The 12,672-nt window shown below is 38.6% G+C and overlaps 1 protein-coding gene across 1 annotated transcript in view; it reads left to right on the top strand.

The window, feature by feature from the left end:
- The window catches only part of LOC150079219 (neprilysin-1-like), a 514,861-nt gene that overhangs the window by 340,681 nt on the left and 161,508 nt on the right, over window positions 1-12,672 (top strand). The window contains exon 10 of the mRNA XM_090383906.1: window positions 3,534-3,765. Coding sequence (XP_090240032.1) covers window positions 3,534-3,765 — 232 coding nt within the window. The remainder of the gene's footprint in view (window positions 1-3,533; window positions 3,766-12,672) is intronic.

The following is a 12,672-nucleotide window of genomic DNA, read 5'->3' as shown; positions in this document are numbered from 1 at the left end:
ACGTCCATCAATAGCACAAGTGTGTGAATGAGTGCTGAAGTCATGTCATGATGTTAAGAAAAGTCATGTCATGATGAAATTGGGGCCAAGTCCCTTAAAAATGTGGTATAAGTAATGCAATGGATGGCACTGAAGATCATTTATTGTATGAGAGCGACAGTGATACTAGTGAAGAGGATGATGATATTGAGGATAATGGACTGAAATGTCCATTATCATCAAGTCAGTAATGAATCTGACGTTGAATAATACTAAAATAATAAGAGTAATAATCCTATACTTTTCTTTATTGGCTTTTGGATTTTATTTTTATTGAATTTTAAATTTCCTTTGTATTAACGATTTTTTTTTTTTTTTAAATTTCTCTTAAATTTACCGTTACAAAATTAGGGTGTGCAGCGTCTTATAAGCTCAGTAGCGTCTTAAAAGCCGACAAATACGGTAGTTACATACCTGAAGAGCATAAAAACTTTTACCAAAAGTTGTACAATTAGCCATATCTACACCAGAGAGAGAGAGAGAGAGAGATGGTGAAAAAATAACTTTTTTTTTCCTTTTTATTATTTCACATTTTGAATTTTTTTTATTCAAAGATTTATTTTCAATGAATCGGTATACATTAAATGTATTACAGCTTGTTTCCCTCCTTACCTGTCAGGAAGTAATTAAAAGTAAAGTATTTTATGCATATTATAAATAAAAAAAATCATAGTTTCAAAACCTGCTATTTGTTAAAAGGGCATTAGACCACAACTTTCAAAATTCAATAAAAAATAAAGTAATTAGTAATGTTCAATTTTTAGTGGTAAATGATAACTACGAAAAGAGATACACACTATCAGAACTTTTGAATACGAATTTGTTTTACTTAAAAACAGTGTACGTGTATTTGATTTCTCAAAAACGTCAATCTCTTAACTAATGCCATTTTAGCAAATAGTGATTCAGATATGATACAATTTAGAATGTCATATAAAATGCAAAGTAGGGTACAATCTCTTACAAAATGAACATCTGGATTGATACAACTTACAATTCCGAATATCATACAAGATGCAAAGAGCGATGAGCAGACTGTTCCAGGGCAAGGTCTCATCAGTTACAGAACGAAGTTACCTCTCATCCTACGCTTGCTCTGTTATCTTTCGTTCTATTTTCTTTTCCATTCAATTTATAATTTCATCCGTCTTGCTCATTTTCTAATAAAACTCTTCTTTTAAAAATTTGTGTCGCAAATCCTTAAACACCACAAAATCCTCCTTTGTTTTAACCATTTGAACCTAAGAACCTCTACCCACATTGTTATTTGTACTTGGAGCACTACACTTCAACTCAATCCTTAAGTCGACATAGAGTATCTGCCTCATAGTCCAATTCCGGGTCTTCCTTTTCTTCCAGTGGTATATTCCACAACTTTCATAATTTATTTCATTTTCTTCACATTGTCTTTGTAAATCTTATGCTTTATTTTTACTCGCTAATGCTATATCTAAGACAATGTTCTCTGTCCCCTTTAGAATTTCTTCCTCCTCCCTTTCTTTCTTATTAGTTTTTTGGCCTTCATTTTCTTTATCTTTTAGAACATTTTTCTTTCTCTCACTTCGTCTCAAAACTCAAGCTTGGCAATCTACTACCATGAGATGTCGCTCTCTTCATCATAATTTAATCTTACTTTGCTTATACTGTAGTCCTCCACTGGTTTATTGCAGACCTGCTTTTAGAGGAAGCTTGGCTTTCTAAACCTGACTCAACATTTTCTAGTGTTCTCCCTGAAACAATCTCTCTCCATTCTAATTCCCCTCTTATTCACCTCTGCATTTTCAAACTTTCATTATCCATTTTTCATTCCTATAATCCATTCTTGATATGACTTTTATTCTGCCAGCTTTTTCTTTTCCCACTGTTTAATTTCTTCAGATTTTTCTTATTGCTTCTATTTGAAGTATTATCCTCTAAATATTCTTTCTTATTTAAATCAGCATTAACGTCTCCTTCATTTGGCGTAGAATAAAGTAATTTTTATTCATTTTAAAAACTCTACCTAATATACTCTCCAAGTCACTTAATACAGTTTTATCAAAGTCATCCTGATTTACTATACATATTTTCCCATCTTTCTTCCTCTTGCCCTCATTTACATTAACATATCGGTCTTTCATACTGTCACTGAAAAAATCCTTATCACTCTTTTTTTTTTATCTCCTTTTCTCATAGCATCCCAATTATCTATGTTAGTATCATCTGTCATACTATTTATTATTTAGTCTTCTGATCTGCCTTATATTTTTGTTACGAGTGTATATAAAATCGGACTATACACCAACTTAAATATTCCTGGTAATATTATTTTATTCACTCTGAACTCTACATTGTTAGTTGGCACCACAGTTGTCTTCCTCCTTTCCTTCCTTCATCTATTCATCAAAATGGTCACTGTAATGTGACCCGCCACCACAATACATTGAGAGCTCTCAGACCACAGTGCCGGGTACATTGGATTACTAATGGTTAGTGATCCAATTGCCTCTGAGGGTACAATTCATTTCGTGATTTTAATATTCGTTTAAATTCAAGGAGAGTGTCAGTGAAGAAATATCCTGCATGCATATATTGAGGTAATTCCTCTCATTATTTTTAAAACTGATCAATAACGTAGGACATACTGAGCCTTGTTGCTCTTTCATTTACTAATTAGAACTAATATGCACAAACAAATGGCAAATGAGGAACATCTTCCTTATACACTATTTGGTGGTCATTAATACATAATTATTTGAGTAAAAGGAATCGGCTCTGTCATCATATCAAATAAAACTAATTGTATGATCCAGTCGACTACCTTTCATGATATAGATGCGGATTTATCACCTGTTCATCAGGTATCCCTTACAAAATTAGTATGTACATCTTAACTATTCTTACGAGGTGCAGCTATTAAATATCGAGACTGTCGAAATCCTACAAATTAGCTCTTTCAAAATAATTGTCTTGGGCTTGCACCCACTGTTCCATACGTGTCTTGAAATCTTCTGTAAGCCCTTTTAACACTTCAGTCGTGTTCTTTTCTGAATGTCTTCAACGGACTGAAAATGTGTTCCCTTAAGTACACTTTTCAGTTTAAAGAATAGAAAAAAGTCACAAGTGGCTAGGTCTCACTAGTAGGGTTCATGTTCACCCAAAAGGATTTGTTTTTTGGCCAGAAACTGGCGAACAGAAAAAGAGCATGTGTGCTGAAGCATTGTCTTGATGGAGCATGCATCCAATCATCCTTCCACAATTCAGGTCTCTTCCTTCGAATTTTTTTATGCAGTCATGTCAGAACTTCAATGTACGAGTATATAAAAATAGTAGCTCTATTTTTAACGTAGCATCTGCTATGAAAGGAAACATCTTGTTCTGTTGTAAAATGTTTATCAATTTGTATTGTTCATATGATTTTTGTTTTTCACACAATAATTGTAACCCAGAACAATCCTGTGGCAATACGATTTAAATATGTAAATTACTAATTACTTTAAATTTACTCTGCCCAGAACCGTGGCCAACTATCTGACGTGGAGATTTGTAGCGAAGTATTTACCTTATCTCGACATCCACTTCCGCCGACTTTACTATGACTTTCGGCGAGAAGTACCAAACCTTGCTGATGAGAGGATGTTCTTTGCAAGATGGAAGGAATGTGTGCATCTCGTCAACGATGGATTTGGTATGGCTTTGGCTGCACTGTATGTGAAACAGGAATTTGATGATGTCATAGAAAAAGAGGTAAGCAATATCACTATAATTATTAAGTCCACTTAGATTTTGCAATTATCTTTCGATCGGGGAATTGTGCAAAAGCTCTCACATCATAGTCATTCCGAAAATGTAAATGACTATAACAAAAATCTGCTTATCTATCAGATTATCTTCTAAATGCCTAAATCCAATTTTCTTTTCTAAGTTATAAACTGGCATTTCACCTCTCATGAGATTTCGTAGGCAGAATTTACTTTATTATAGTGAGATATAATCATTTCAACATGATTATACAATATTTATCGTGGCACTTATCATACATTTAAGGGCAGTATCCGAGAAAAAAATATTTTCACATAACAGTTTGAATTATTCATAAAGCAACTTTGAAATCAAAATGAGAGTTCTTAACAACAGTTTCGCTTATACTCGCACACAACCCATGAAATTAAAAGGAAAGGCGTTAATCCTAAATAAAATTGTGCAAGTATCGTTATTTACAGACAAAATTTTATCCTAGTTCCGAAAAGCACGGGGTAAAAAATTGGAAGGTAATTTTCATGACACTGAAGAGTGAAAATTATACAAAGAAAAACAAGTATAGATAAATGAAAGGACAGCTAACTTTATTACTGTAATTTATACAAATAACATAAATACCGGTGACAAAAACTTATTCACATTCCATGATCGCATTTTACGCATTGCCAATCCCCTCTTGCAATTCTTATACACATTATGTTTATTTTTGAATTAGCTAAAATGTTATCACCGCTTATATTCGCCCGACCCCAGGGATGTATGTTTCTTCACTCCCATAAACTAGTGGTCAAGTGCCACTACAAAGTTACTAACGTAGCGTGTTCGAATCCACACGATACCATCAGTAGCGCTGCGACCCTATGTGCCGCTAGCAGGAGAAATAAAAATTTGCCGCCCTAAATATTGAATATTGATAAATGTTTACCAATCAGAAAGCAATGTTAAAAAAAAAAAAAAAAAAAAAAAAAAAATTGCCACCTTCCTGAACTGCAGCCGACGCCTACACACTTGCGGCGGCCCTGGATACCATAAATACTTTAATATTCTGGTAGCCTTTACCCTATAAACTGCTCTGACCTTAATTGGGCCGGAGATTTAACAATAAATAGAAAATTGATTTAATATAGCGAATTTCTTGAGTTATATTATCCATTACTTAAATTGAGGAATGCCGTTTCGATTGATCAGTTTACTTCTTAAGATTAACTTTAATGAGATCCAATTAAACTTCTGTGCGTACGTGTTAAACGCAAAAGTAACTAAGCATCAGGCGAGAGTATATTGCGTCTGTAAATTGTGTGTATTCTGTGGTCAGTTTGCATGTTTGCTGGGCGAAAAACTCGAGTTTTCGGTCAAAACACAATGCAACCCTCGCCTGATAGTGATTAATTGTGCCATATTGTGGGGGTCAAAAACCATAAAAATTCCTCGCATCATTGACGGGATTCGAACCCGGAGATTTTCCAACAGGTGTGGAGTGGACGGTAAATATACCCACTGTGGTACCTGCAAAGACATAAAATTCAGAAAATGTCTCCAAAACCTTAAAATTGTCATTACCGATTATAAGTTCCATAACATTCGTAAGTAATCGTGGAATATGAACATCAACACCCATAAAAACTGGTGTTTATTAAGTGTTGGTTAAACTTTTAAGAAAAATATATTTAATCTTATTTTCGTTGCCAAACAGCAGTGCTATTATTATTAACATAAGACTTTCCTTTCTAAAAAAAAACAAAAAAAAAAAAAATTTAATTTTCGCAATCGAAAATTAAATTAACTGCTCCTGTTTCTTCTAACAATGTGCATGCGCTAGTTCAACAGAATGCTCCAGCCCACTTTTACCAAACCAACTTAAAAACAATAACTAATTTACAATAGCTACTGATTTATTATTATCAAATTTCTGTTCACACTTACTCAGATCTTGAACTGAACAGGAAAAATAAAATATTTATGACTACTGAAAACACAACTGTGAACCAAGAACAGACAATACTGATATAAATTTAAATGGATGTGAACCAAAGACAGATTATATTGAATTACTTGACTGGGCTTGAAAGTCTTCGCAGTTAGCACGGTAGTTACAAACACTATTCTTCCAAACGATGCGAGCAAGGCTCGGAGGGAAAAAGTCGATAAAAGTGCTTCCGAGTTAGTCTGTCTAGGATGGGGATAGCATGGTATTAATATTGGTACAGGCAAAATTATGCATGGAAGCTCGCTTATACAGCTGATGCTGTATAAGCTTGCTTCCATGCATAATTTTGCAGACCAAACGAAATAACCATAAATCGTTATGGTAATTTCCCCACTTCAAAATACCCGCTTTCCACAACTCCAGGTGGAAATTTTTTCAAACAATCAATTACTTTCAGGTAGAAATAAAATTTCCGAACATCTATTCTTCAATCATCCTCCAATTTAAATTCATACCCCCCCCCAACCTTGTACACTAATGAGCCAAAACATTATGAGCAACGAGTCGTTATGCAAATCGAATTAACTTCAGGTGAACTATGGCGAGTGCGCTGGTCGGGACACGGTATAAAAAAAACACCTGATGCTGAGCTCCGTTAATAAGTGTTACTCTTGTTCTTCAGATGGGAAAGGCAGCGGATTTAAGCTAGTTTGACAAAGGCCAAATTGTAATGGCCAGACGACTGGGTCAGAGCATATCCGAAACGGCAAGGCTGGTGGGATGCTCACGGTCAGCCGTGATTAGCACCTATCGAAGTGGTCCGAGGAGGGAAAACCCACGAACTGCCGGCGAGGTGTTGTCCCATCGAGGACATGTTCTGATAGTGAAAGCAGCTGAGGGATCAAGATCGAAAAATAGTGATGAGGTGCGTTTAGCAGTAACTAAAGGGCTTAAAAGCAGCTTAAAGAAAATTAGGATAAGGAGGCTTCGGAAGATTAAGGATAATGGTGTGGTATTGGAGATGCAAACAGGAAAGGAGCTACAAGAGGTAAAGGAATGCGAGAGCATTAAACGATTAGGCATGATTCTCTCGACTCCAAAAGAGCCAGGGCGAAAAATAATATTGTATTATGTGGAAAAAACGATCAACAAGAAAGACCTGTTAGAAGACTTATACAAAAAAAATTTACTAAATATGAACGTCTCTAGGGAGGAAGTGAAGATGGAGATATTTGTCCGTTTTTGTAGTATTAATAAAGCAAAAACAGGAAATATTTGGGTCCTCCAGGTATCAAGGCGTATTAGAAGTCATTTGTTACTGCATAGTAGGATTTTCACTGGCTTCATGTCATATAAGTTCAATGACTTTCATTTAGTTACTTTGTGCTACAATTGTCAGGGATTTGGTCATACAACCAGAACATGTTATCGCACAGACCCTGTCTGCAGTCACTGTGCAGGTATAGGATACTTCTACACATTCCGTACTCATCAGCGAGAACCAACGATCTGTTCCAATTGTAAGGCAAAAAATCGAGCTGCAATCATTCTGTAAGGAGTAAATCAAAGTTGGTCAAAGAAAGAGCACGACAATTTGATAACGTTAATGGCAGATATTGATAATCACTTAATTCTTAATCAGTAAAATGCAAAATCGAATGATAACCTACGTATACTACAGATTAATGCTCAGAGATCAAAATCGGTGGCTGATAAAGTTAGACTGGTGTGCAGCAGAGAGAATATTGATATAGCTGGCATACAGGAACCACAGTGAAAGGTCGGCCTACAGGATATCCCCTTTCAGCACGTGTACTCTGTGCAGATGAACCAGACTTAAGAGCTGCAATGCAGTGCTTAATAAGGACACAGTTATTACTGTTATAAATTCGTTGTGCTCTTCACAGATGGTGTGCATAGGGGTAGAGTCAGATCTTGCATCATTCTATCTATGTTGTATGTATTTTCAACACTCAACGGATTAATTTCTACATCAGATACATGGAACTGGTTCAAAATCGCTTGGGTAGTAATTCAGTAATATTTGCGATGGATTCTAATGCAAGATTAGCATCGTGGTTTGATAGAATTACAAGTGATCGTGGTCGTCAACTAGATGAATTCTTGCCTTATTGTGGATTGTTTATACGAAATCTACCAAGTTCAGATAGTACTTTCTTCACTGTTAATGGAGAATCAAATATTGACTTGACAATATGTAACGTAAGGGCAGCTGGTATCGTGGACGATGGGCGATTAAGAGCAGACTGGGTCTGCTCTGATCATTGGGCCATTGTATTTTGTCAGGGTCATAACAAAACTAGCTCCGTCTCAGGAAGAGTTACGACGATTTGCTATCGAAAATGCAAAGTGGAATCGGTTTGACGAATATATTCATGTCCGGCTTGGGAATCTGTGTATTTGGGCATTCTATCAGATGTCTGGAGAGAATGCAGTGGAGTTACTTCAGCGCTCTCTGTCTGAGGCTTCCAGCACATCATTGAAGCAAAAGAACTGTAATAGGATTCCAGTTAAATGGTCTGGTGAGTTAAGCCAACTGCGGAAGCAGGTTCATAAAGCCCGGAAAAGGTACCAAAGAAGTAAGCGTAAGAATGGGAAGGAGGAAGTATATGTACTTAAAGTAGAGTATCAGAGGATACAGAGTGCATACGTGCATATTATATCTAAATTAAAATTAACTGCCTAGAGAACGTTGGTTAGAACAGAGGGCAATGAGAACAAATGGGGACTTGTATATAAGCTATGTACTGGCAAGACTAAAATATATAATGGAGATACAGCATACTCTATCGGAGGCATTGACCAGGAAAGTACGAGTTGGAGAGAAAGTGTGTCTGCGATTTTGGATCATCTGATTGGAGATACCATCTCTGAGCAAGACGATGAGGAACAGATGTTGATGAAAAGGCTTAATCATGCTTACTCTGGGGTACATGACAAGGATCCCTTTAGCCTGATTGAACTCTGTGATGCAGTACAACGCATAAGGAACAATAAATGCCCAGGGATGGACCTCATTGAAGGAGAGGTCATTAATGAAGGATTCCTGATATCGACTGATATCAGGGATCCTTCTTGAAGTTTTTAATAGCTGCCTGTGTGATGGGACCTTTCCATCACCATGGAAGGATGCCCTATTAAAGCTGATACTGAAGGGACCATCTAGGCCAAAGAATGAGCCACGACCTTATCATCCTGTTGCCCTCCTCCCTGGATTAGGAAAGGTGTTTGAAAGGATGCTGGCGAGACGGATTATTGACTACGCTGAATAAAACTTAAGCCGGTCTGGCAGACAATATGGTTTTACTCCAGGTCGTGGAACAGAAGATGCGCTTCAGGAATTGCGACACTAAATATTAGGCTCGAACAGTATGTCCTTGGAATCTTTATTGACTTGAGGGAGCTTTTGACTCCATTCAATGGAGCAGCGTTCTTATGATGTTGACTTGCAGGCTGTTCAACTAAGATGTTTAGGGTGGAAAAGGACTACTACATGCACCGTACAGTGACTTACGGTTGATTCTATGGTACGAAAGGTGACCAGGGGATGCCCACAAGGATCGGTTTTTGGACCACTAATGTGGAACCTAGTTTTGGAGGACTGGTTGCGTAGGGACTTCGAGCATACACAGATGGTGGCATATGCCAATGATCTTGTGTTTCTTATTGAAGGAAATACACATATGCAACTAGAAACCAGGTCACAGCAGGGTTGTTTGAACTTAATAACTGGTGTAGGTTACATAAACTGACCGTATCAGGAACCAAAACAAGGACAATGGTCTTCAAGAATCAATTTTCGAGTAGAAGACCCCGGGTTGTTAGAATGAATGGGTTGAGCCTAAAATCGGGAAGGCAATTAAAATATCTAGGCATTATGTTTGACGGATCTTTGATTTTCAACCCACATGTTACTTATCTATCAGAAAAGGTGAGGAAATTTATTAGGATGATTACTCGAATCACTAGAGTTGGCTGGGGAATAAAAGGTAAGGCGCTGAACTTGTTATATGAATGTGTATTTATCCCCATGGTAACGTATGGTGCACCAATTTGGTTTGAACGTGTAAGTGGAAAAGTATTTACTAGAAAGCTCAGTTCCATTCAAAGAGTAATGCTCCTTAGGATGTGCATGGCATGCATAACTGTGTCGACCCCAGCTTTGCAGATTGTGACTGGAAAATTGCCTATTGATCTGCTTTTATTGTATTGTGCACTGGCTTACTTCTCTGCCGTGGCATTCCCTGTTCTTTTCTGAATATACAGGTGGACATTTTGGCAGATCCCAGGAAGGAAAGGACAAGAATCTGGGATGCTTTGGTAAAAGTCTGGCAAGAGCATTGGAGTGTTTGTGATGAACAGCAGATTACACAAATTTTTTTCCCAGATTTAAGAAATGCAGCCTCGAAAAAATTCAAGTGGTTTGCCCCAAACTTACAAGCTATGTTTTTATTAACTGGGCAGGGTTCGATTAATGCAAAGTTGCATGATTTAGGAATTAATGAAAGATCCAGTTGCCACTGTGGCAAAAGAGAATCATGGGAACATATTATGCACAATTGAGAGGAGTACTGCGATCTACGAATTGAATTGTTATCTCGGGTTAGTAATCTCAATCTTATGGCAGAAGGCTGTGAGACAATTCTAGTTGATAAACATTAGAACTTCTTGGCTTTCCAAGCCTTTGCAACTGCAATATTTCTTAGTCAGGAGACTCTTCTGCATCTGGAAGCTTTGGATTTGTAATGCGGTATGGTGTATGCCGAATTACCAGGAATTCGGTGAAATCGGGGAGGCTTGAGTCTGCTATATCCACTGCAACCCAATTTTGCTGGCATTTCTGTTCTCGGCAGCTCCTAGCGCTGCTGGCTTTTCAACAGACTAAACAGATGCAGATCTTTCCAATGAAGTTTGGACTTTGTCTGAAGTTTAATTATATGTATATTTTATTTTTTTATGTAGTTTTATTATTTTTCAATTTGTTCATATCAATCTTTTTTGGTCATGGCAAGTTTTGTCCCTTCCTGTACTTGGGCAAACAGGAGAGGGAGTATATAAGGGTACTGCTAAATCATGTGTAACTGACAGCGGTGTTGCCATTGGTTGACTGAGACTGCTTTAAGTAATAAATATCAATGTCCCATCGATGCTCCAGGTGGGCAAAGGCTCTCCCGGATGGTACTAGGCAACAGAAGGGCGACTGTGGTGCAACTCACCAGTAATTGGAATGCTGGTGATAGGAGTAATGTGTCACAACACACGGTACATCGAACCCTGCTGAAAATGGGGCTGCATAGCCAGAGGCTGCTCCGAGTGCCCATACTAACCACGGTTCACCGGCGACAGCACCTACATGGGCACGCAAGCATTGAAACTGGACTTTGAGTGATAGGAAGAAGATCGTCTGGTCTGATGAATCATGTTTCCTGTTGCACCATGTGATCGACCGGGTAAGTGTGCGTCGGTTACCTGGGGAAGTGATGGCGCCTGAATGCGCCGTGGGACAAAAACAACCCGGTGGCCTTTGTCATGTTTTGGGCGATGTTCTGCTGGGATACCCTGGGTCCAGTCATCCATGTGCCAGGCACTCTGACGTCTACCACCTACCTAAATATCAAGGCCACTACACCTTCCGGACTCCTAGCGGCCCATTGCACTTTTGATAGTTATCAGTAAGCTATTTGAACGACTACTCTACACACGGATCCAACGTTACTATGATGAGGCTGGCCTGGCCGCAGCAAACCAGTTCGGCTTCAGGCAGGGCACCTCCGCCCTGGACACCCTAACTCATCTCCTGATCAAGGTCAACAGATGTAATACAAAATACTTCCTAGTGATAGCAGTGGACTTTGCTGGGGCGTTCAACTCACTTCGGTGGCCAAGCATCCTGGCAAGGCTGCGCGAAACCAACATGCTGGAAAACCTCTACAACACCATCAAACGTTATCTAACCAACAGACCTATCAAAGTCACCGCCCCCTATGGCACACTCTCCAGGCTCATCCATCGTGGCTGCCCTCAGGTTTTGGTCCTTGGCCCACTACTGTGGAATATTGTCTTGGAAACCTTTCTTAACATCGATCTCAATGAAGTACAATCTCAGGCAAACTCAAGAGCCGCGTTATAGGTCCTCGCAAATGGGGGCCCTGACCACTCTACAAGAATGGGCAAACTGAAGCCAACTCAAAACATCTCCCACAACACCAAACTCCATCCTACTAAAGAGATGCCTTGATCTTAGGCAGCCTCCGCAAATAAAAATTGGGCAGGAAATAATCAAATTCTCTAAGAAACTGAAATACCTATGCGTGATACTGGACCAAAAGCTGTCATTTCAGGACCATCTGAAATATCTCCGTGAAAAAATAAGACGCTACACAGCGATGATTGCCATTTAAAGCACCATTCTCATGCATAAAGAATGGTGCTTTAAAAAGCGAGTCCTCAAACTGTTCTTCAAAACTATCTTCACTCCAATCAAAAAACTACAACAGCAGTAAACAGATGTATCACAGACTGAATTCACAGATCCATCCTCCTAACCATCTCCTGCGTCTGCCGCACGGTGAGCACCCATGCTCTGCTGGTGCCCGCTGGCACTCTTCCGTTGAACTTAGAAATACGTCGCGGCCTACTGTACTACCTAGACAAAGGTACCCCACAGACTTTTCTGGGGTTCACTATTGACCTAACCAGCAACAAAAATGTTGAAAAGAGGAATATACAAACTCACCTGCAGGAGGCATGGCAGGAAAGGTGGAACACCGCTCAAAAGGGAGACATCACAAAGAACTTTCTACTCAATATTGAACAAAACTACCCAATCCCACCAAACTGGTTCTCCCCAGTCTACAGGTAACTTACCTCTTAACTGGACACGGAGCGATTAATGCCAAACTGTCTCTACTTGGGATCCGGGATGATCCAACTTGCACTTGCAG

This window comes from Mastigoproctus giganteus, chromosome 10 (assembly GCF_048544385.1).
Source record: "Mastigoproctus giganteus isolate SK-2022 chromosome 10, ASM4854438v1, whole genome shotgun sequence".
Lineage (NCBI taxonomy): Eukaryota > Metazoa > Arthropoda > Arachnida > Uropygi > Thelyphonidae > Mastigoproctus > Mastigoproctus giganteus.
The sequence above is the reverse complement of the archived record's forward strand: the minus strand, read 5'-3'. Positions and strand labels throughout refer to the sequence as shown.